Source organism: Fringilla coelebs, assembly GCF_963513975.1.
Source record: "Fringilla coelebs genome assembly, chromosome: 1".
In the NCBI taxonomy this organism is placed as follows: Eukaryota; Metazoa; Chordata; class Aves; order Passeriformes; family Fringillidae; genus Fringilla; species Fringilla coelebs.
This window is the reverse complement of record NC_140028.1, coordinates 39634316-39659078: the sequence shown is the minus strand read 5'-3', so window position 1 is coordinate 39659078 and position 24763 is coordinate 39634316. Positions and strand designations below refer to the sequence as shown.

The window sequence follows — 24763 nt, the reverse complement described above, 5'->3', positions numbered from 1 at the left end:
CCTGGCAAACCCCCAGATAGGAAAAGAGACCCTTGCCTTCTTGCAAGGAACTTTTATACCCAAGGAATGGGGGCAGGGGAAGAGGACCACAGCCAATGGGTACCATTGAGGAGGGGCGAGGGGAGGGGTAACCAGGGGGCAGACCACCAGGGTATAAGGCAGAGGGAGAGACCATGTGATGGGAGAAGGGAAATAACAATCCACATGACATAACATACTGAGGGCAAATTTCAAATCACCCAGTGCAAAACAACAACTAAATAAACCATTTAGTGCAATACAACACTTATTTGCCTTCAGTCTCCCCTTTCTCTGCCTGCAAGGGGAATTTGTCCCAGCAATTCTGGTTACAGTTCTCAGCAAATTCATTAAATAGGATGTAATAAAAGCTGAAGCTCATGGCTGATGAGCTGTACTGCTGGAACAAACCCAATCAACATTTCTTGGGATATCATCTGTCTAGGCAACTGTTGGGGAAGATGAAACAGGAAAGCCTTACAAATATGATCGCCTGGCAAAAGATCTTGAGATTATAGAAACTATAAGTGAGATTGAAATGAAAGCAAGCTTTGAGGTCCCTTAGTTACTGAACAACGGGAAAACAATGGTGTGGCTGGCTGAAGGTAATCCCCTTTTGATGAAACAACACCCTCTGCTTGCAGACAGGCCCAAGGGTCAGAGCAGACCCTGCCAGCTTGGCAGAAGGGGTCCGAAGAGCAGTTTTTAGAGTTTAAAATGTAGCACAGTATGGTAATGTAGTGATTTCTATAGGCTGTATGTAAATGCTATAGGATTTGTATGTTGTACTGCATTGGTTAGTGAGAATCAGAATATTCAACACAGAAGATGATTTATTGTATTGTAATGGGAACTTCGCTCTCTTACTCTCTTACGCTCTCTCTCTTGCTCTTAGCTCTTGCCTTTTACATTCTTACCCTCTCATCCTCTCTACCCCTCTCTTCTCTCAGGCCTGCTCCGAGCTGCAGCTGGCAGCTCCCAGCAGGGCCCTGCACCCAGGCCCTTTGCAATAAACTGCAAGTTCCACGACCTGGCTTCAGAGATCTCTCGTCTCCATCCGTCCTGACCGTGCTACCCCCCGTCTCGCCTACAGGCAACTAAAAAGAATGCCAGCATTTCTGGGAAAGTAATTTTTTCTTTCTTGTGCCCTGTTACATTTCAGAAAAATACTTGTGCTTTCCAATGGAAACTGAAGGAAAAGCATGAAGAATTGTAATGTTATTTGATGAGGTGTTCAAACCGAATCTAAACTTGATGGGGAAAAAGCATTTATTTTTCAGAACTGAAGCATATCAGGGGCATACAAAGACTTTATCACAAATGTGTATAGCCATGCAGTGGGTGTCTCTGCCTCAGAGAGCTACAGATTATCTTTATGGTCACTCTGGTTTGGATGTGCCAGTGAAACATATCCACATAACGTGCAGGCTTTGCAGAGCCAGCAGGTGAGAGAGATTGTAGGTTTTACAAAGTTTTACACAGTTTGTTTGCACTAGGACATGATTTTTTTTTTGTTTGTTTCTGAGGATACTTGCTGAGTACCTGATCTCCATGAGGAACTTCATCTGCTTCATGAGAAGGAGGACTAGGTCTTCCTGAGTGCCAGACCTGTACAACAGGGACATCACTCTTTTTGACACTACTCTTCATCCTGGATGTCCTCATGTTTACAGCAAGTGAAAAACCTCTGTTAAGGACATCTCAGCCATGTAACGTCAGAGGAAGTCTTCACTGGAATGTGAATGAGGGCAACTGTCTCCTACAGTAACCTGCAAATACATGACTTTTCATTGTAAATTGGACCAGTGATTTATTTGCCTCTTTACCAGGGCCTGGAGGACAGTATTGCTATTCCATGCTCATAACTGTATCTTCACTACTCTTAGAGTACCCAATATGCAGGGAGCTATGGCTCTCCACTCCCAACTCTTTGGCATTTTTCAGTGTTCATCCATCTCTTTCCTCATAAACACTGGGGAACATCATTGGCTTCTGCTATTTCATGTTACCAAGCGCTTCCAAATTTGGCTCTGTCTCATGTCTTGTCTTTTGGATCCACATGCATTTGAACCTGCACCTCTCTTTTTAAATAGTTTGCTTACTTCCATAAAAATTTGCTGCTTGAATTTCACTCTTGGCCCTGCCTTTCTAGTTGCCAGGCTTTCGATTATTAAGGTGTTATAAATGCTCTTATCAAAAATAATCATAAATAAGTGCCCCTGGCATATGAATGACTACAAGATGTTTTAGAAGGTGCATATGGATTTTCTCATACAGGGGACAGTTTTCTAAAGAAAAGGCAAAAAAACTACTTGCAGTTCAAAACCGTGACATTTTTTTTTAACTTCGAAATGTTGACGGCAAAATATTGTTTTCAATATACAGATATTGTTATTCACTAGAGGGCACTCCTGTGTGCGCAAAGCTCGTACGGCGCAGTACAGTCAGGCAAGATCGGCTGCATTTAGGATCTTGCGCTTTTATAACAGTGTTATGTGAGGGTGTTTCCTTCACGTTTTTTTCTTGATGTACAATTCTATTGTGTCACTGAAAGCCGATCTTCTCATTCTGGGGGCTTGTGAAGGCCGGGGATGGAAGAAGAGAGGGAAAAGAGGGACTGACTTCTCAGTCTTCACCGGCGGTGAATGCTCTCGCCGTAAATCACACACCCCAGTGCGAGCGGGAAATATAAATCGCCACCAACTGGAAAAAGGTAAAGAATTAAGCACAAGTACCCTTCTGCCTCTCAAGTTTTGCCGACAGGATTGGAGGAGCAAGTGAAGAGTCTGTGAAATTGCCTCTTAGTCGCCGGCGGGTTCCAGTCGGGGCCGCGACCGCGGCTGCCCCCGGCAGCGGAGCCTCTGTCCCGCCTGCCGCCCTCTGCTCCCAGGGGACCGGCCCTCTTCTTCCTCCAGGGAATCAGTGCTGCCGCCGAGGGCTCTGCACTTGTGGTTTGGCGACCCTCGAAGGTTTTTCGCCTTCTTTCCAGACAGTTGATGCGTATTAAAAATTATATGTTCGGGAGAAACAAAAAAAAAAAGAAAAAAAAAGAGAGAGGTGAAGTGCTTATATGGTGTTTCCTCAATAGGTGAGGTTCCTGGTGTCGAAGATGCCAGTTTAATAGCATTAAGTAGCCGTGAATATACCGTGAGCATAGCCATAAGTGCGTGGGTCGGTAATACGGAGCGGCCCCCGATGCTGGAAGCAGGGAGGGCTGGCGGGGCAGCCCGGTGCCGGAGGCGCACAGGGCAGGTCGCCCGCAGCAGCAGGCGCGGAGCGGGGGATGCCGGCGGTGCCGGGAGCCCCGCAGTGCCCGGTGCCGCCTGCGGGCTGCTGCCGGCAGCGGGAGCGCCGCAAGCCCGGCGGACGCGGAGCACCGGCGGGCACCCGGTCGGGGGCGTCCCGTCCCCGCTAGGAACCGGGGGAGGGAGCAGGTTAGGGCAGGTTTATTTTCGTGCAGGACTGTGGTCTCTCCTGCCCTCCGTAATTTCTGGAGCAGCTGATGAGCTGCGGGAAAATTCCGCGAGAATTGTACTGTACTGTATGGGAGGGAAACCGGGGAGAAGAAGAAATTGGAAGAGGGTGACGAATTGTACCAGCAGAGGTTTTGACTGAAGATTAAGAAAAAAGTCTTCTCTGAATAAGTAGTCAAGCATTGGTTCAGGCATCCCAGAGAAGTGGTGGAATCCCCATCCCTAGAGGTATTTAAAGACACGTACATGTGGCCCTTGGGGACATGGTTTAGTGTGGACTTGGCAGTGCTGGGCTAACAGTTGGACTCAATGATCTGATAGGTCTTTTCCATCATAAAGGAATCTATGTGTGTGTGATGGAATGCCATTGTGCCAGGGTGTTTTCTGAAGTTTAGGGTAGCTGTTGGTATGTGAAGCTGAGTTACATCTATGTCTACATGCCAGGCTCACAGGGACCATGATAGCTTTCCCCCTTGCTCATGTACTCAAACTTATAATGGGCCATTTGGTTCCTCTTTTCTCCTGTATTCTGGCCATAGTGCAGTTCACCATTCCCACAGAGTCATGCCTTCTGTCAATTAACCTGAAAATGTTGGCCAGTGTTCATTTGGGGAAAAAATGAAACTGAGGTTTGCCTTAGTTTAGCTGGTAGCTAGCTATTGCATCTGCTCTAGGGATGCCTGGGACATCAAGGACATAGGTGGATGTACCCGGACAAAGGTGCCAAATGAAGAAGGGAGTGAAATAAATAATTCAAGTGTCCTTAATATCGTCAGATGATTTTGCTACTTCATCCTCTATTCCAGATACGTAACAAAAACGTGAAATGAGCACAGCACTGGGGTTTCCCAAACAGCCCACCTCCACTCTGGAAATCAACTCTTCGCTCTTCCTAGTTGTTTTTCCATGCTAAGCCTACATTGTTTACCAATATAAGAGCCTGAATTTTCTGGTTTATAGCAGCTTAGCTTTCATAAGTGAAAACCAGCATTTCTAATTAACATAAAATCTTAAAAGGCACACTGGAAATTTGCATGATAATAAAGAGATAAAAAAAATTCAGAACTTGAACTCAAACTTTATGTCTACATCAATGCATTTCAGGACACAGTTTCCTTTCTGAAACTGGGAATAAGAAAGGGCAGGCAAACCTTTTAGCCAAGACCACATTCACCAAAGCTGCTTTAGAAATGGGAAGTAACCTCATTCCTAACCTCAGCAGCATTTTTGAGGATAATATCCTCTAAAGTGTTAAAACCTTTTACTCCACATTGATCTCCATGAGTGATGTGAGACAGATTTTTCCAGAAGAAAGTTTTTACCTAAAATACCAGTTTGAACACCTATTGCTAATTCAACAGCCATAGGGAAGACATCTGGTGTTTCAATTCCTGCTGCACTCAACTCAGAAGCCATTGTTTCCAGCTTGCCCAATCAGTGTAAGTTTATTAGTTATAAGTAATTGCTAATCTTTGAAGTGAAGAAAGAAGGAATAATCCAACATATCAACAGCATGGTGATGTTTTGGCATTACATATAGTTATAATATACATGTTATTTTTAATATGTTTAAACTTGGATATAGATTAGCTATATCTTTCCTGTCTGTTTTGTGATGCATATTAAATGTCCAAATATTTGAGCTGATATCAATAAGAGTATAGGTTGAAACTCCTTTATCTTATTTTTAAACAATAAAGTGGACATCTCAGGATAGGAAATCCATCCAAACTTCCTCATCTGCTGGTGGAAATAAATTGCTGCTCTCAGAAAGCAATCAGGCAGTGAAATTAGTAGTTTGGGTCTGTCACCTCACCTCCAGTTAACTAAAATTAAATGAGGCAGATACTTGCTTACTTCTGCAGGATCATTCAGGTGAGCAAATACATTTTAGCTTAAATAAGCAAGTGCTACACAGTTCAATCTTCAGTTGAAAGTGTGCTGCAATTCTGTGTAATGCACTTTGAATTCAAACTAGCACCACCAGGAATATTCATTCTGCTGTTTAGGCTCTGAGGGACCTTACATGATAGTTGGTGATTAAAAGGAAGATGTTAATGTGTAAGCAAAGCAAATGCTATCATGTTATTATAAAGTGAAAATTCTGAAAGATTCAAATAGATTTCATTAGCATTGCTTATTCTGTGGTTTTTATGTGAGAAAAAATAGGACATCTAGAAAAATGCTGTAAATACATTTGAAATTTATTAATCAAATCTGTTTCACAATGATTGGTTAAACAAAAAGTTGAACTTCCTCTGTATTTTTAGTTTAGTCAGAGAATTTTACCAGCAGGGAAGACAGCTTTTCTGCCTTTTTTATATTGTGAAGCAGTATTTTTCAGAGAAATTGTCCTTGCTTACAAGCACAAGCCTCTCTCGTTTGTGCTAAGAATGGTGGCAGCCAACTTTAAACACACATTTCCTTTTTCTCACTTACTTACTCTTCCTCATTCCTTTTTTCAGGATGAGAAAATTTAAGCTGTGGACCAGCAGTCAGCTAGGCATTTATCAGACTTGCAGGAACAGTTTCTGCTTAAATGGAAATGTGTATAACTAGTGAAATAGCCATTATTTTACAGAATATTTCTGGGGAGCGTTACATTGTTTGGAGACACATTGTTATCCAGTACCTTTCTGATACATCTTTCTTTCTTTCTCAAAATGATTGCAAACTTCTGTGGTTTTTCCCCCCCATATCTTGTGGAAGAAGAGGTCACTGGTATCACAGATGTAATTTGTTCTGCCAATATATACTCAGGATAAATCTCCTTTCTGCCAAATTGTTGGCTCTTTCTACCAAAACTGTGATTCATGTCAGTAATTCCTTGCTGTCCTTTGCTTAAAATCATATTCTAGGGAGGCAAACTAAAATGCTCTTCCATATCTGAGAGTTTGCACACTGATTTGGCAAAGGTGCTAAAAATATTTTTCCATTTTTCCATTTAGCTTTCTATTTTGTTGTTTTTCATCAGTCTTCTTGTGCCTTAGGGTTGTAGGCAAGGTGGTTAGTTCTTTCTGGCTGTGACAGGCTGAAATAAATATGTCTGGAGATAAGTATTCCTTATAAGAAAAAGTCTTTGAAGTTTTTGTCTCTTGCAAATGGGTATCATTTACAAGCCGTGAGATTTCAAAAATGGATTTTTTTCATATTTGCAATCAGTGGAATATTGTTTGGCTGTTAGATTTTAGCAACATTTAGGTGCCAGACAGCAAAGCTGATGAGAGGTGTGGTAGAAGAGCCAAGTGAAGGCAGAGCATGGTGGGTCTTTGTGCTGTAGCTCTGGTGGACAGAACAAGCAGAGCTTTCCTCTTGTTGTGCTGCCCAGGCAGAAGGCAGCAGCAAGGCTGAGGCTCTGTGAGAAGCTGACACTGTCCTGGATCCTAGACACACCCTGAAACCACAGTGTAGCAGGCACTGCTGCTCGTACACATTTGACTAAACATAAAGGGCAAAACTAGAAGTTTCCTGCTCCTTTTTCTTTCTTGGTACCCTTTGAAAACTCTGAGTCTGATCCAGACAAAGTGAAAAACTTCAATTTTTTCAGCTAATTCTGATCTTTGACCAAAGCAGCTAATATGTGTTATGGGAAAGCTTAAGGTGAAGTATATTCCAAGGCTGTTTATTACAGACACAGTTTAAATGCCTTTTTACAACTTCCTTGTTGAATTAGAAAAAGATCACAGACTTGTTTATTTACTCCCCTTTCCCAAATGTCACAATTTAATAAACATGATTTCGGAAGATTTACTCCTTTAATGAGTAACAACACATAACCAAGAAATCCTGTCCTTCCTCTGTGGCCTTTCTCCTTACTCCTGCAGCCCTGTTAGTAGGCAAGCATTCCTTACACACCATTTTGTCCATATAACCTAATGTTCTTTTTTGCATTCTCTGTCAGTGGCCTAGAGAGCTAGGGTAGGTCCAACTGTGTCTCAGTTTAAGGCAAACTGTCTTTCATACAACATGAAGTTCTGTTTTTATTGTTTTGGGGAAACAAGAATGATACAAAAGCTTCAAAGAAGATTTCCAGTGACTGAACTGTCTCTGAGAAAATTTCAAAGTTGCACATGAAAAATACTAAGGATAATTTTCTAATAAGAAAGCAAAGAAACCAGAATCAAAAAGCTGGAAATATAAAAATACTAGGACAAAAAAAAGGCTTGTGTACTTAAGAATTAAACATGTACAACCTCTCTCGTGCATGAAGTACCGCCTAATGTTAAATGCTTCTTTTTCATATTTCCCCAGAAAGACAACATTTTCCATTACTATTACAAAAGCAACACAATGCTGCAAGTGTAGTATTATCAAATTCTTCTAAGAGCAGCCTTTTGCACTTCCCTTTTAGATATTTTATCAGGTTAAGAAGTATCTGAATGCATCTCTGTTGCAATAGTATTGAAGGAGCTATTTTAAGGGTATTTTGTGTATGGTGGAATACAAGCCACTACAACTAATTGTTATCATCAACATAACTAGATATGATGCCATCTCCAAGATGGAAACACCTTTCATATACAAAGTCTGTGTGATGAGAATTTGTCCCAACAATGCATCAAGTTTTCATTATGAGTGGTTGAATCCTCTACCAGGATTCTCAAATGATGGGAGTTGTTCTTGTGTAGGAATTCTGTGTGTTGTCTCTGCTGATATATAAAAAACTTTTTCCACATATAAAAAAAGTGGTATTTATTTTTCTGAATCTTACTTTAGTTATTGCAGTGGCTTCTGACTTTTGTGTAGAAGTATATTCCTTGCTTGGAGAGCAGATTGTAAAAATGCAAATGGAAGGAAATAACTGATTAGAAAGTCATTGTAAAACCTTTGCAAAACAGGAAATCAGCTGCTGTGAAATGACATATTAAAGAATTATGTATATTAAATAAACACCACCAGTGGTAAACAGATGTGTGTAAGGCAAGCAGAGTCCTATGTAACATGGCTTAAATATTGAAGAGGAACAATTTCGTTTGAATTTCCATTCCTGCATGGTCCCACAGTGTGGTCTCTCATCTCCTGCTTTTGCAGACATGGTTAGAATTATGGGTCTTCTCTTAGTTTGTGTGGGGACTCAGATTTGCCAGTTTAGCAATTGAGGCACTCATATTCCTTCAGCTTCCAGGGGAATCCAAGCTATAGATAATGAAGGGCTTTAGACAACAAAGTAGACATCAGCTCTAGACTGATTTCTTACTTTTAATTTATTTGCTGTCACACTCTAAGCGGCTTTCAAAGATCTTTTCAGGACTATCACACTCTCTGGCTTATTTTCCTGTTCTGTAGGAGTATCTAATTCCTTATCTCCTGTTACCTGCTAACATATCATCCCAGGCAGGCAGGCTACACCACGAGCTCTTGAGGCCAGCTCTACTCAGCCCATTCTGCTGCAGAAAAGAAAGTGTCTTTAAGTCCAATATCCAATTGGACTTTAAATCCAATATCCATCCAAAATGGATACTGGAACTATTAACATTTAATTTGTTAACTACATTTCTGAGAAAGAAGATGTGGAGGAAGCAACAGAGCAACTGCTAGAATGCCCCTTCCACTACCACAGTGCACTTGATCAATGAGCACTGCAGAGGTGTGGAGTTTATGAAAGCATTGAGCAATGCCTCGTGACTCTTTAAATCATTGCTACCTCAGGCACTGCTGCCAGCTGAGATTAGTTAATGAAGTGGAAGACCACCTGACCATTTGTTTGGCTTCAGCAACAGTTCTGTGCAATGGTAGAAGGCAATTAGAGTTGTATTAATTGTGTTTTAAATTAGACAGTCATTCTTTATTAGCAGCCTGTAGCATCCTGAAGAATCTGAAGTATTGAACAGAGGCATTGTACTGACTGCAGAAAGAAACTAGAAAAATCCATAATAGTAATCAATGTAAAATTTTGATCTGTTAATAACTGGGCTCTTTGGATTGATTCAGATCTTTCTTCCTCATTAAATTATATGAAATATTTTAAACCATCATGCAATATAGAAAGTATTAACATTTCTCTAGGTGTAAAAGTAAAGAGATGAAAATTCTTTTTCTAGTTACCATGAAAAATTGTATAAGCATGAAGCCTCCTTTTCCCAGGGCAGAGATGAAAGACAGGGACAGTACAGCTATACATAGTTTATGCAGCTTTCACTATTTTTGGTGTTTCTCAGGGTACAAATAAGGTCGAAGACAAAGGTAAGTGACAGAGAAACAGGGAATTTCCTGACTTCAGTGCCAAATATATCCCTTCACAATTGTCCCATAACCTGTGAACTAAACATCTTTCCAGAGCGAGGCTGAGAAAATACAAGTTACTCATGAAAAAGACTCCAAATACTGCAGGATTTGGAAATACATTTTTCATTTTAGTAATGAAACTAGCCTCAAATCAGCTTTGAGTATTCTTCGAGTGTCTTCTATAAAAGCCGTCCCTCTAAAATAATAGAGGGTGATCAGGCCTTCAGAAAAATAGAGGTTTTTATGGAAATGTTTTCAAATTTAATGGGGCAATGCCAATTCAGGTGATAAAGCAGAACAGGCTATCAGAATTTCTGGGAAAGTCCAGTTGTTTCTTTGATTTCCTGCAAGTTGCATCTCAGTGTCTCTGGGCTTTTATTACATGCTTAGGTAGATAAATGAAGAACTTGAGCACCTATGAAAACTGCAATAATGACTTACAGGGAACTCATAATGAATTTGGGTGGAAACATTAAACTCTGGAGTAAAAGAGGAACAAAGTTATGTAGAAGAATGAAATTAATGGGAAATCAAAGTTGCATATCATTGCCTCTAAGGTTTACAAAGATTTAGATTACAAAGTGACCCAGAATAATTCAGACATTTCTTTCTCAAAATGCTTATATTTGAATATGATTAATGTTCTTCATAAGATACACAATACTACAACTTCCTTTATATGAAAAATGTGCTCTGAAGGGCTATGCTGCTCCAGTGGGCATAAAACAAGTACAAGAAGCTGACATCACAGATTATCTCACTATTGGTGCAGCAACACAGGCCTTTCTTCATCACTTTTGCAGAGAACAAAGAGTGAGAAAAAATTAACATCAACTGGATTCAAGTCTTATTTGCAGCTTCTGTAGTAACAGAATTTCTACAGTAAAAATGTTTTTGTCATGGAGGAATTAAAAACAAGATGAAAGCCTCAAAAAAAGGACACAATTCTCAGGAGTTGTTGATAAGTCTGAGATAATTCTTAAGTGGCACACTATATTTCAAAATATGAAAATAATTTTCTATTAAAAAAACATGAACACCATTCAAATGCATCTTCTGAGCTTTAATAAGAAGGTTTTGGCTTACAGAATTATATTACTGGATCTATCACACTTATATTCTGTATGAAAAAGAAACTACTTCCCCCCAAACACCACCACCATTAACCAACACCAAACCCCCCCAAACCCCAAATTTTTTTCCTGGTATTTTCACAGAAAAGAGTGAGTTAGTGATATCTAGAACAGATAAGAAGATCTAACAGATCACTGTGAGACTTAGAAAGTATAAGCTTTACAAATTCCTTCTTGAGACAAGCAGATTATCCTGAAAAGAATATGGAGCCAAAAGTGCCCTTGGCTGAGGTTGCAGCAATAGAGAATAAGGTTCTGCAGGGTGGCTGTGCAGAACAGGTGAAATATAGCTTAGAAATAGGGTATCAGTTCCTTTGCACTATTCTTAACCTACTCATGTCCTGCCTATGTGGTTGGTGAATTTACAACTGCGGATGTAGGTGGTAAGGTAGATACACTTTAGTTAAGAAAAGTGAAAACAAGAAAGGCATCCTTAAAAGTGAGCCCTCACAATGAGCTCCTTGCCTGCAAATATTTCATCCTGAAACCTTTAACATTTAAATGATGGATAGTCCACCATCTATTAATGTCACTAGCATGTGACACTACTTCAAGTGGGAGTCTCTTTTCACAAATCATTTTTAAATACATTTTTCTCACCTCATGAGCCCTGCTCTTAAGCTCTTAAGCTCTGCAGCACTAGCAATGAAATTATGCATTAAGATGTTCGGGCTCTCAATATATTCCCAAACATAATGTCATGTCAATTTGCATTGACTCCTGTAATCATACTTAAAGTTGATCATAGATCTAGAGCCAAATAGTAACATTAATGCAGAGCAAGGCAATCCCAATACTCAACATATTTGCCTGCAATTGAGAATATGATTGGTATTCGCAGGAAGCAATTTAGACTTTGCTGTCTCATTAATAAGGGAAAATAATATTTAATTACTCATCACCTAGAGAGTTTTAAACAATATGAATCAATAAACCTTGGTTTCTAAAGAGCCAAACTTCAGATAGCTTTTTCCTACTCTCAGAGAAAAGTTTCTGGTAATATTTACTGGTATATGAAAATTTATTGAATGCATACATGCTTTGGAAACACAGGAATTTCACTACTGTGTATTCTAACAACTATTTGTGTCTGGGAGCTTGTGAGAATGAGTTTAGTCAAGTACAATTGAATTATGATGGCAAAGGTGGTCAATAGATGACTGTTAAATGTTCTCTGTAATTCCTTAAGGTTTTATGAACTAGGCTTTGTAGATTCACTATTCAGCTATGCAGTTTGTTTGTTTTTAAATTAAACCAATTATGAACATTTTATGTTAGCATTTTCTGAAAATTTACATGAGGATTGATATTTATCAATTAAGTATTTTGTGTAACTAAGCTCCAAACTTCTGCTATTGGGGATTTTTTTTGCTCTGTAGGACCTTTACGTTGTAATTTCATTTGAAGACAGTCGAAGAACATGGGTGATTTCTCTCCAAATACAAGGAGAGATTTCACCCATAACTTTCCAGGTATTCCTCCTGTCTTCATTTTCCCATGATTTACAACAGAATTGTGTTCCACACTAACAGGGTACCTCATTGAAGCTTCAGTCTGAAAACAGTACAGTCTATGCAAAGTTGTTGCTTGGTCATTCAACATAATACCTAATTTATTTTAGATTTTAGTGATTTTTCAAAAGTTTCTCAGAAAATTGCCAAACATAAAGGCTTAAAAGACAGTTGTGAAGAATTAAATGGCATGCTGGCCAATGTAAAATAACATAAAAGAAGTGAATTTTTTGTCAAGAAATAAATAGAATTTAAAATTATTTTTTTACATCTTCAGAATACTTTTTGTTTCAATCCTTTTTCTTCTCACCAAAGGCTTCTTCCATGCTCTCAGGGAACTTGAAGTAGGACTCAAGGAATAACACTGCTTTTCTAGGAAAGAAACTGAGGAGAAAAACATTGAATTAGCCTTTTTTTTTTTTTTAGCTAAAGGTACTCTGTAAATAAAGAAATGACAAATACATTATATGTGCTCAATACTTCTAATGTCTGGTAGTAACACACTTGGCACTTCAATGTTATAAATTGGGAAAATGAATGACAGACCAAGACATTTTGTGAAAACCCAGCCTGCAGTGGTAGCAGGGACTGGAAGCAGACAGTGCTAGACCAGGTATTGCCCCCTGTGTACCATCTCAGGAAAATTTTTGAAGTTTCTATACCCAGCTGCAGCTTGAAACATTTCTTATAGACAGAAGAGACCAGAGGAATGTTATTCACTTAGATTATTAAAAAATCAAACCCACTATTTCTTTAAAATTGGGTACCTGGATTGACTGCAGGAATATTAACTAAAGGACTGTTTTGACTAAATGTTCCTGCTGATTTTGCAGGCAAGTGGCAAAGGAAAGAAGGTAATGCTAGGGGACAAGCCACGTGCTTACATTTTGAGACCAAGTAAGTATACAGCTAGAGGCATGATCAGATGAAATTTCTCCTTTTTAATTGCATCCACGATCCTGCTGGCTGCATACTCTGGATCATAAACAGGAAACAAAAAAGGTTTTCTGTAAAACAAGAAAAAAGGATTATGAAATTATAAAAATTTACTTTTGTGATAAATACACACACATACACAATTGAGTAATTTATGCATTTCCCCCTTCCCCTCACATGGATATTCCTTTTTAAGACTATGTGAACTTTTTGTTCCCACTATCATCAAAAGAAATTGAAAACACTTTGATGATGTTGTGAATTTAATGACTTTTTTGTAAGCTGACCACAATGAAGTTGATGCCCACACTGATTGCAGCTTTGGAAACTCCCAAGCTTAGCCATACTATGTGCTGTTCTATGCATCATTGCTCTCCAGCAGTCCTTTTCTGCTGTAAATGCTGAGGTGACAGCTGAATAGACCAGGACCAGGCTTGTCACCAGCCAGGAGGAGGGCTCTGCTCTGCATACATATGCTGCTGCTCCGTGATGAATGGTGCAAGCAGGAGCAGAGCACTGAAAAACCAAGGTCATTGGTTCTGCACTCCTGCAATGGCTCATTCAGTGCTTGCAGCCTCTCCCACCAGTGCAGCCACAGAGCCACCCACCAGATACCATCACCACAGCTGTTCTCACTCAGAAGTACAGTGCCTGCCAGTACAGTCAGTTAATAAGGACAGGTCATGGGTATCCTGACAGCCATAACTGTAATTATACTGCCAAAATTACTTGGGGCAGAGAACATCAGCACTGTCCTGACAAATAATATTCCCTTAACCCTTAAATACTGCTGTGTATCCCCAAGTGTTCCTTGACTGTGAGGTTACTGCACAATTCTTGCTATGCACTGTTTGCAAGACTTGCATTTCTTTATGTCTGTGCCAATAGGGCAAAAATACTGAATTGAAAATCAAATCAACCAGCCAAAAACTGAATATGATGTACCCAGTGAGTGGCAATTATTTTCTATATATGAAATAGTACAAATCTAAGTTTTACTTACGCGCTTTTGAAACCATTGCCCATTCTAGTACTAATAAAATAAGGGGAAATGATTGTGGTTTTAATGCCTCGTTTTCCTCCATGATACAGTTCTGAATTTATGGCTTCCATCATTCCAATGACTGCAGACTTACTTGCTGAATAATCTAGAAAGGGAAGAAAAGAGAAATATCCAAAATTTTAAAAGCACCACAGTAAAAGCTATATACAGAACTGAATTCTTTGTAATATCATTTAAGCCACAATATTATTAAGTTCTATTATTGGCAGTCTTAGTATTTAAAGCATATAGGTGATCCAGCTCTGGAGATTAATGGCTCTTCCCATGAATGATGCACAGTTGCTAAGGATAAAATGAATCCTTTTCAGAGGAGCTTTTTTTTCCAGTGCGCTATAAAAAGATATAGGCAAATGAGCTTATTCAGCATTTTCTGTAAATTTCCAGATACTCATATACCAACCAGGCTTTCTTTCAGTTCAGAATGTCTTCAACTTTCAATATCACAGGCTACATTTCAGAAAGAACTATTTCTAGTGGTAAGATAAAACTACCTTACTTAAATAATGCTTCAGCCTATTACTTCTGATTTGCCCTGCAACTACAATACTATTTTGTTTGCCCAGGAAGACTGAACCTCATCTGATTTTTATTGTTTGATGAATGTATGGAACCCCATCCTTGGAGATAATCAAAACTTGCCCTCACACAGCCCTGTGCAACCTAACCTAAGCTGAGCCTGTTTTTATCTGGGGATATGGAGCAAGTGACCTTCACAGATGTCTTCCCACACAAATTATTCTACAGTTTTCCAATTGTTAGAAATGAATTTCATACAATGCCTTACATGTAATTTCCTAAAACCTTTTCAAATGTGTGTGAAAATAGTTGCTAGATACAATGAAATCCAATTTTGCTAAAAGACTGACTCCAAGGTCTGGCATCAGAAGTAGTTTGCTATTCTTCAGGAGTTCACTCGCAGCGAATGATGGGACCACACAGCCTAAAAATAGATATCTAAGGTGTAAAAATCAAGGTAACTCCTAGGTAACAGGTGGCAAGTAAACACTACAGTAACACCATCAATCAGCAGAAGAAACAAGAGATCCTATTTACACTGAAGTTCAAGTTCTCATAGGGTGACCTCAGAGATACAATCAACATGTAAGAGAGGCTTGAGGAGAGACTGGGAAGCAGACCCAGACTGAGGAAATAGGCTAGACTAGCAGACTGCTCTCTTGAGGGAAACAGCTGAGAATACCGAGCTTTAAATAGCTTAAAACATAATTAATTCAAATTAATTTTATTGAAAATTCTGCCAGAATGCCTTCTGCACTTGATAAACCAACTGAATGTGTAGTTCCAGGTTACAACCCTTGTGTGTCTCAGGTCTCTAAACATTCACCTGCAGAAAAGCTGTCATGAGAAAGCACTACACAACCTGTATGCAGGGCTCCCTCCCACTGCACGTGTACGAGCTGAATTGTCCTTCTTGTGTGGAGAAAAGAGAGTCTGTGACCAGCCAGTAAAACCTGCAGAGAGCTCTCCGTGTCACTCAGGCATGTGACACCATCACGCTCCAGTACACCATCACCTCTGGCACCCACAGGCTCTTGTCAGTACAGGCTGCTTAAGCCAAGCATTTATGAGGCATCCAAGAAAAGTGATTAGTATGTAGATCTATTTTGTAATGGCAGTTGACAATAATTACCTGACTGCCTGTAGAGTCCCAGCAATCCAGATCCACTGGCTGTGCTAACCAGGTGCCCACGGTTACACGCCACCATGGCTGGAAGAAAGGCCTTGCAAGTCTAAAAGAATATAAATACATTTATTTGAAAATCCCCTTTATAAATAGGCATAACAAAAATATTTCTTTCCAAAATTAGGTGGTACGACGTGACTTGCTTTCTGAGTCTTCAATATACAAGAAGGCCAAATGACATTTTATTTCTGTAACAATTTTTAAATGAGAGACAGCATTTCCTTGAATGACTGCTCTCTGTCTGAAGATCTAGCAGCAGTAAAAGCATCTTATTAAAAGCAGCAAAGTTTGTATTTTCTCTGCTTTCCTGGCTCCTCACAATTTGTCTATTGCTAAAGGTTTGGTACACAAGAGGGAGCTAGAAGTCAACACATAAAGGAGAGTTCAGCTGTCTATGGGTCCTTTTTGTTACAAGCCGAACAGCCTGACAATTCCAGCGCTCCAGGACACTCTGTGGGTGATACTAACTGGGAAGAACGCTAGTGTTTTACAAAGGGGGAGATAAGAAAAAGAGAAAAGAGCAGTAACTTTTTTTTTTTTTTTTCAATAGGTGAGGAATCCTATTAGACTCCAGATGTGAGGGCTTAGTACATTGCTATCCTCCTGCCCTGGGTTTGTTCAGACCTTTCAGGGGGAACACCTCTCCCAGCCCATTTTCCTCAAGTATTTGGAAGAATGATGCAGTGTGACTGGGGAACACTCAGAGAACTTCTATCTGCAATGATTTTCCATTGAGGAATGCCTTTTAACAAAGGAGTTGCAATGCTATATTGTTCCCTGGTGCAGGCTGTTCACTCAGGCATATAAACAAAAAATGCAAGAGGGAGCAATAGTAACACTGTCTCCAAAAAAACTCTCCTAAATCTACTGAGACCCCAAATAACTGCAAACTCCTCCATAGGTAAATTCTTACTAGCTGGATTAGTTTACTATGTATTTCAATCAGATGGTGACTAGGAATGAAAGCATAGCCTGAAGGGCAACACGTGCAGTATAAAATCATGGAATCATTTAGGCTGGAAGAGACCTTTGAAATCATTGAGTCCAACTCTTAGTGTACCACTGCTAAGTCTGCTAGTACACCTTGGTTGTGTCCCCCTGAATGCTGCAAGTTTCTTAGGCAAAGCCTTCAGACGCTTTGGAAACATCAGGAGCTGGGAAGTCACTTGCCATTATGTCAGCACTCTCAACCACAGCTGTTACAGGTAGGGTGTGTTTCATGATACAGCTGCACAAACTTTGATTTACCAGAGTGCCCAGGCAGGTTTGTGTTAACATTGCTGAGACATACTGGGGAGACTGTCTCAAACTACAGGATGATCATGAAAACATATATTCCCCAATCAAGGTCCTTGACTTCCCTATTCCCAGCTGAGTTTTTAAGGTAGATGCCACCATTGTGGTTTTCACACTAAAATACTTGTCTGTACTTTTTGGTCACTCAGGAGTAAAAAACCCACAAAAACTTTACCCAGACTTGAGAAAAGAAGTTGATTCTGAAGGTCTTTTCAAAGTCTTCATCTGTAAGATCACAGAACTTTTTCCCAATCAGCATGCCAGCATTATTGATTAGAATAGTAACATCCCCAACTTCTTTTCTAACCTGAATTAAATAAAAAAAAAAAAAGGATAAACAGAAAGCTTTAGAAGATATCCTTGTGTCTTGTGCTTCATTTATGAAAATGTTTAGTAACATTTGCAATAATTGATATGTATCAAAACATAAGTATGCAAGAACTGTTGTATTACATCAGATGAAATTCATGGTGGAAAGCAATGAAAAAAGGACCCAGGCTCTAAGGTCTCCTGTGTGCTCCACTTTTCACATGCTGCAATTTAGGACCTTTTGAGAGCTATAAGATATCTATATCATTGTCTTCAATATATCCCAGTGACTCTCCACCCTGCCCTCTGCCCCAGATTTGTCTAATTGCTCCCTAACTCCAGAATACTTTTGGCTTCCACAGAAACCAAAGGTAAAACATTATGCAGATTTAGTATGAACTGTAAGCACGCTTTAACTGCAATCAGAACACTTCCAGTCCCCTATTTTTGGTATTGTGAGAACCTGCATTCCTCTGCTAAGCCTGCTCCCATTTTTCCATATAATTTCTACTGAATTGGAAAGAATTCATCTCAGATAACTGGGGGATATCATCCTCTGAGCACAACAGCATCTAACATGAAATTGATAAAATCATCATTAGCTCCTTTTGGGTTTGTTTTCAAAAGATTTTGTGCCATGATTTGGATTTGTATCAAAGCAGATGGCCAAGATTTACTTATTGTGTGAAGAATAGGTCTCACAGATTTCTCTGCTAAAGGTGGGTGATTATCTGTGGTCTCAAAAATTATGTTATGACTCCAAAAACATTAAAATCCTACATGTGCTGCTCGCTGGCAATTTGGAAACAGGTGATTGGATCTGGTGCCCCAACATTTGACCTTCCTTTGGCTCTCTCAGGGAACCTTAGCATTCAGTGATTTGTTTGACATTCCTCCAGCTGTGTCAGTTTTAGGCCTTCTCATTGACAAGTCGGGCTCAGATAATTGCACCTTTCCACCTGCACAAATGAATGTAAGTCTAGACATTGTTCAGTACGGCAGGATTACTCAATTCTTCCTTTGAGGAACACGTCTGTACTTTTTCCCCACTCTTGTAACTGCTGTGCCAGTCCATATGATGATCCTCTTTTTCTTAAATGAGAACATTATCTTCACCAATGGCAGCATTTTATTTGTCATGGCATCGGTCATCCTGTTTATTCACTACTACAAAATATGTGTGAAGCTTGGCTTCCATTTAAAAAAGTCAAGATTATTATTCTACATTATGTATATTTTTAGGTGTCTGTTAATTCTTCTGTTAACATAATTTCTACTAGTTTTCTGTAAGACAGGTTCATAGTGTGTTTTTGTCCTCTCAAGTGCCTTTTAAGACTGGCATATTTACTATGCTTTGTTCCTTGATCATCTGTTGTAGCAAAATACACATTCTGCATTTCTAGCCCACCAGATCCATGTCTGATTTCCTTCAGAATTCCCAGGTGGACACCTCTTGTTCCTGAAAATTAGTTGTTGTTCACTTGACCAATTTGTTCTAAAACCTCTTCTTTAAAGACGTCAATGGTCTCTTTTGTTTCCTAGAAGCAAAAGTTACATATGGGAAAATACTTATGCTTTGCAGCAGTGAGTATACCAAATACAACCAATTAATTTAACTTCCTTGCTATTGTTTTCTCTTCTGTGTCCAAGCTCAAGTCTTTTCATATTACCAATCAAAAATCTGCAGGTATTTCCAAGAGTAGAAGAGGCCCATATTTGAAAAGCTCTTCATCTAAGAAAATTTCTATCTCTACCAGGACTGAACACTACATGCAAATATCTGGGAATATGCTGGTTTTGTAAACAATAATTTGACACCTTAACAGCAATTTTTAAATTTTGAACTGCTCTTTAAGTTTCTGTTGGCAGGTCAATCCGTGCACTTCAGAATAGTGTTTGCTGATTTGGGCACAGCAAATTCCACAGGCTGGAGCCCTGTGGCTGATTTGGTTAATGTCTTTGGAGATTGAAAATTATCTGGGGGCACAAAACAAACCTTTTGAGATTCTGCTAAAATAAGAGCAAACAAATAATTTCAAAATGTTCATTTTTTTTTGTCTACAGTGTGAGTGAGCTGTGGTCCATATGCTACTTATGAGTATGGGTAAAAGAGACGCTTGCTGATTTGAAAGCATGAGAATTGCAGTACCAGATACTTACAGATCCTGAACCCATCTTGCCTGTTAAAAGTACTTTTCCTCAAGAGCAGTTCTTGAGAAAAAAAGATGTTTCAAACTTTCATTACCTTGCTCAGAAAGACTTGATCTGATTTGGTTAAAATTAAAACCAACAACCACAAAACAGAGAGCTGAGCCCTCCTGTGTCCCCACCTTTCCACCCACAAATAGAAAACTTGAAATAGAAAATTAATGTTACATTTCCAGTCTGTTCTGAAACAATATATCAACATTTACATCATAAAATCATTTAGCTAATTTTTCTGATATATGCCTTCAAACACAGAATGTCAAAGATATGGCTTGAGAGTCATGTATATAAGCACGGACATTGAGAATTTAACAAAAGTTTACACATGGATGAAGTTTGCAGAGTGACTAGCTGGATTATAAGTGAAGTTACACCAAGGAGCATTTTCAGGCAGTTTAAGGAAAAGTAAAAATTAATCATGTCAATTCAATGTCCAATTTCTGAACTCTGACAATAATATTAACAAGGTAATAGTTTACAAAGCATGGGTGAGCACAGCAGAAGAGTTCCATTGAAAATGGAGCTCTTTACCTTATTTTCCACCTGTACTGATCAAAAAAAGAACTGAAGCTGAATCATCAATTTAACTGGAGACTAGCCACATCCCAATGACATGTCTGAAAGCATTTCATCCCACATTTCCCTTAAGGAACAAGTTTCCTTCCTAAACAAATAGGCAAAGGAAATAATTCCCTTTTTACAGCATCCACTGGTTGTTCTTTTCTTTTAAAATTATTTATTGATATCTTAGAGAAACTATACAGCCTATATGGGTTAATATATGGAGATAACATCTGCTGCAGGTTTTACCACACTCTTAATCTAAACATTACCATCTCACAATGAAGAATAGAAATGGATAAAGCTCAACAGAACTGATTAAACCCAGTTACTTTGTTGCAACCATAGTTTAAGTTCCGTCTAGAAACTATTCAAAAGTAGAAGGACATTGCCCTACATGACTACTTCCCTCTAGGGATGGTTTCCAAAAAACCAATAAATTCAATAGGGTATTCTATTAGAAAGAAGCAAAAATGCAGATCTTACCTTGTCTGCCTGTTCGTAGACATCCTCCCTCCTGCTGCAGTCACAGTGGTAGACAAACACCCTGTTGGCTCCATTTTGTTGGGCCAATCTGCTTGTTTCTTTGTTACCTTCATCATCGATGTCCCAAAGAACCAAGGTTACTCCTAAAGGAGCCAATTTTAAGGCAACCTGCCTTCCAATCCCATTTGCAGAGCCAGTAATAAGTACTATTTCACCAGCAAAATATTTTTTGCGGTGAGGAAATATACAGAAGGCATTCTCAATAATTAAAAAAACAAAAAAATTCAGGTACTGTAGTAACTTCTGGATGCATCTGAAGTTGAACATGATTTCTCAGGTACAACCACCACTCTTCTGCTGTGCAAACCCAGAAACACAATACATTACAACAGTGGGATATTGACTAAAAAAAAAAAAGAAGTCGACCTTCAAACACAAGTTCTTTTGCAGTGTTCTTCTGTTCAGATACAAAATATAATATTAAAGACTTGGTTTGTGAAAGCTACCTTACTAGTAGGAGTAAAGCAACTGTCTCCCTCTAGATCCTACAGACCTGTTTCATCCCAGGTTCCTCCCCTTCCAACTTGGGTTTTAAAAAGGTATAGAAATATACATTTTAGGCAGGTATATTACAGCAATAGCACTTTGTTTTCACAGCAAGCTGATGCTAGCCGAACAAAAAAGTACTGAACACACTGGTGCGATATCAACCTGCGGAAGGAAGGTGTCCTCCCTAGCAGGAGACGTGACCTCCTTCGGAAGCCAGGCAACTGGAATGTTCCCACACCCTGTGTCTTCTGCAGCGCCGTGCGGCCGAAACCTCACCACGTATGCTCGTTTGCCAGCACTTGGCCAGCCCCAGGGAAAAGCCTGGCCCTGGCACTTACGAGCCTTGGTTTTCATCCTGCTTTAGGCAGCACCACTCCCTCTACAGCGTTTGGCACGGGACAGGAGAGGCTCAGGAGAAGAAGCGCCCGCACCGTCCCGGCGGATCGGACCGGACCCGACCCGTCCCGCACCGTCCCGGCGGATCGGATCGGATCGGACCCGACCCGTCCCATCCCGTCCCGTCCCGTCCCGTCCCGCACCGTCCCGGCGGATCGGATCGGACCCAACCCGTCCCGTCCCGTCCCGTCCCTTGGCCGCTCCCGGCCCTGCCCCAGCAGTCACATCTTCGCCCCCTCCCTGCGCCGGTCCCCCCGCACTCACCGCCGGCTCCCGACCGTCCCGCAGCCGCCTGCCCGCCGGCCCAGGGCTGGCCCTGCCCGGCCCGGCCCTGCCCTGCCCAGCCCGCCCCGAGGGCTTGGCTCTGTGCCGGGCGGGGGCGGCCCGGGGAGCGCGGGGTGCGGGCCCGGGCCCGGGCCCGGGCCCGGGCAGGCCGCGCTTCCCGGCCGGGAGGGTGCGGGATGCCGGGGGGCTCTGCGGCTCGGGGTACCTGGGTGCCTTCCCGAGGGCACCTGCTGGGCGGCAGCGCCCTCGCCCACCTCGGGACATCCCGCTGCTGCTGCTGCTGCCACGCCGGTGGCCCTCCTGCGCCCGGCCGGCCCGGCCAGCGGGGAGGCTCCATGGCTCCATCCCGCCCGGCCGCGGGCTCGGAGAGCAGGCGCTCTCTCCTTCCTCTGCTGCTGCTTCGCTAGAGGTACCAAGTTAAACACTTCTTAATTTATACCATAAATTACTGTTCTCCCGCTTGCCGGGCTGGGAGCAAAAAGGCAGATGATGATTGTAAGTGTGGCCCCTAAAACAGTGAAACCCCTGATTATAATTTCACACCTTTAAAATTACTTTTGTAGGTCCTCAGTTTCCCATACATGAGTTATCCAACTTGAAAAGTACAGCCCCACAACATTGTATCATCAATATTTTTTGAATAGAAAGCCACACACATACTTAGGTCCAGAAGAATGTGCTTCTCCTGTGACATCAGTTTATGTCTTCCACATATTGTTTATGTAAAAAGGCAATGAAGAGAACGCTAGTGAGTTGGTGTTCTTTGCATTTCAAACGAGTTACATTAGAGGCCTTGTTTATTGGCAAGTCATAAAAGGAAAAAATATGGAATAAATTCACAGTGTGCTCTGATGTACACATCTGTGTTGTAAACACCGTTCAGATTACAGTGTATGGGAATACATAAAATATCTTTCTGTTAAGCTGAAATAAAATGATAGCTCACATGATGTCATTTACACCAAGAAATATGGTGTAAAACTGTACACTGTCAGTGTAGGCAGTTGTATGGAAGGGATGTTTCCATGCACAGTTAACTATTGAATATTCTATTTAGGTGCCAGCAAAAGGGAAGCTGAAATACTCCCACTGAGGATAAGGCAGATCTCAAAGCCCCAGTGCGCTGTGGTTCCAAACAAGGTGCTAAGAAATGCAAAACAGGTGGGTAACCTAACTCTGAGTGTCCCATGCTGTAACCAGTAATTGCATGGCAAAAGCAGCAGATTACGGTGGGGGGAAGCTGAGGTGATTCAGCAATGAATTCCTGCTTATGAAACAATTCAGGGAAGATGCTTGTTTATTATGATGACATTTCAAGGTGAGCAACATCAGTGGGGAATGGTGTTGCAACCAGAACTTCGTAAGCTGCACGTTGACAGGAGGAGCCGGTTTCCAAAGCACGTGCTTGTGCAAGTATGAAAACACATGACCTCCTTGCTCTTATGCTGAATTGACCTAAGGAGTAGCCAGTTATCATTCTATAAGTGATGAAAATGACAATGATGATTAATAATTTATATACCTAAATTAGGTGCTTTGGTGTGGTAATGGAATGTTACGGCTCGTTGCTATCTTGAGGTAAAGAGTGGATGTGGTGACAAGGGTCTTGGGGAACACAGAGGGATTTAGGATAGCTTGCATTCCACTCACTGCCAGCTAGATTTGATTATTCCTTTAGAGTATTGTTTAGGATTTTGAAATTAAGGATCTGTGTGGCTTTTTGTCTCGGTTTTGTCCCAGTGCTTCAAAACATTGAATTTTGTTGTCAAACAGAAACTTATTCTCCTGACTGATGTATGCACTGTAACTGATCTCTAGCCCCAAACTTGCCTTTCTCTGCAATTAACTTTGAATTTGTACCAGAAGCTCCATTTCCTAAGTGACAGTAAGAACACAGAAATGAAATTGTCCACATTTGACTGCACTGAAAAAAAAAAAAAAGCAAAAAAACTGCTGCAGCTAGAGAAGCCATGGAAATAGTTCTGTGAGTGATATTTTTATTATTGATCTTCCAGTAACAAACCTTCACATTTTTCTGTCATTTGCTTTAATCATAACAAATCTATTAAATGTAGGAAACAGGGCAAATGCACAAATAGATCAATCTACCATTTAAAAGTACATCACTAACGATATCGAGAGCATGGATAACAACACAACCAAGAATGCCTTAAAATGACAGTTCACCAGCACGTTTATTCACCTCTGTACACTTTGTATATAGTCCATGATATGACAAGTTAAGAGATGTCATAAGAGGCTGTTGTGGTTTAACCCCAGACATCAACCAAGCCCCATGCAGCCATTTGCTCACTCCCCACCAGTGGGATCAGGGAGACAACTTGGAGTGAAAAAACTAGAAAACTAATGAGATAAAGATAATTTAATACGGAAAGCAAAAGCTGTGCACACAAGCAAAGCAAAAGAAGGAATTAATTCACTGTTTCCCGTGGGCAAGCAGGTGTTTGGCCATCTCCAGGAGAGCAGGGACCCATCACATGTAATGGTTACTTGGGAAAACAAATGCCATCACTCCAAACATCCTCCTTCCTCCTTCTTCCCCCTACACTGTATGCTGGACATGATGCCATAAGGTCTGGAGTATCTCCTTG

The 24763-nt window shown here is 40.5% G+C and overlaps 1 protein-coding gene across 1 annotated transcript; it reads right to left on the bottom strand.

Annotated features, from left to right (window-relative positions):
- Positions 1-12650: 12650 nt before the first annotated feature.
- Positions 12651-21356, bottom strand: SDR16C5 (short chain dehydrogenase/reductase family 16C member 5; the record flags this gene model as incomplete). The annotated part of the gene is made up of 6 exons (XM_084203062.1): positions 20922-21356; positions 17533-17664; positions 16008-16107; positions 14300-14444; positions 13245-13367; positions 12651-12744 (listed from the first exon to the last, which is right to left on the bottom strand). The coding sequence occupies exons 1-6, from the start codon at positions 21246-21248 to the stop codon at positions 12651-12653; spliced, it is 921 nt and encodes a 306-aa protein (XP_084059188.1). The 5' UTR covers positions 21249-21356.
- Between the last annotated feature and the right edge of the window lie 3407 nt (positions 21357-24763).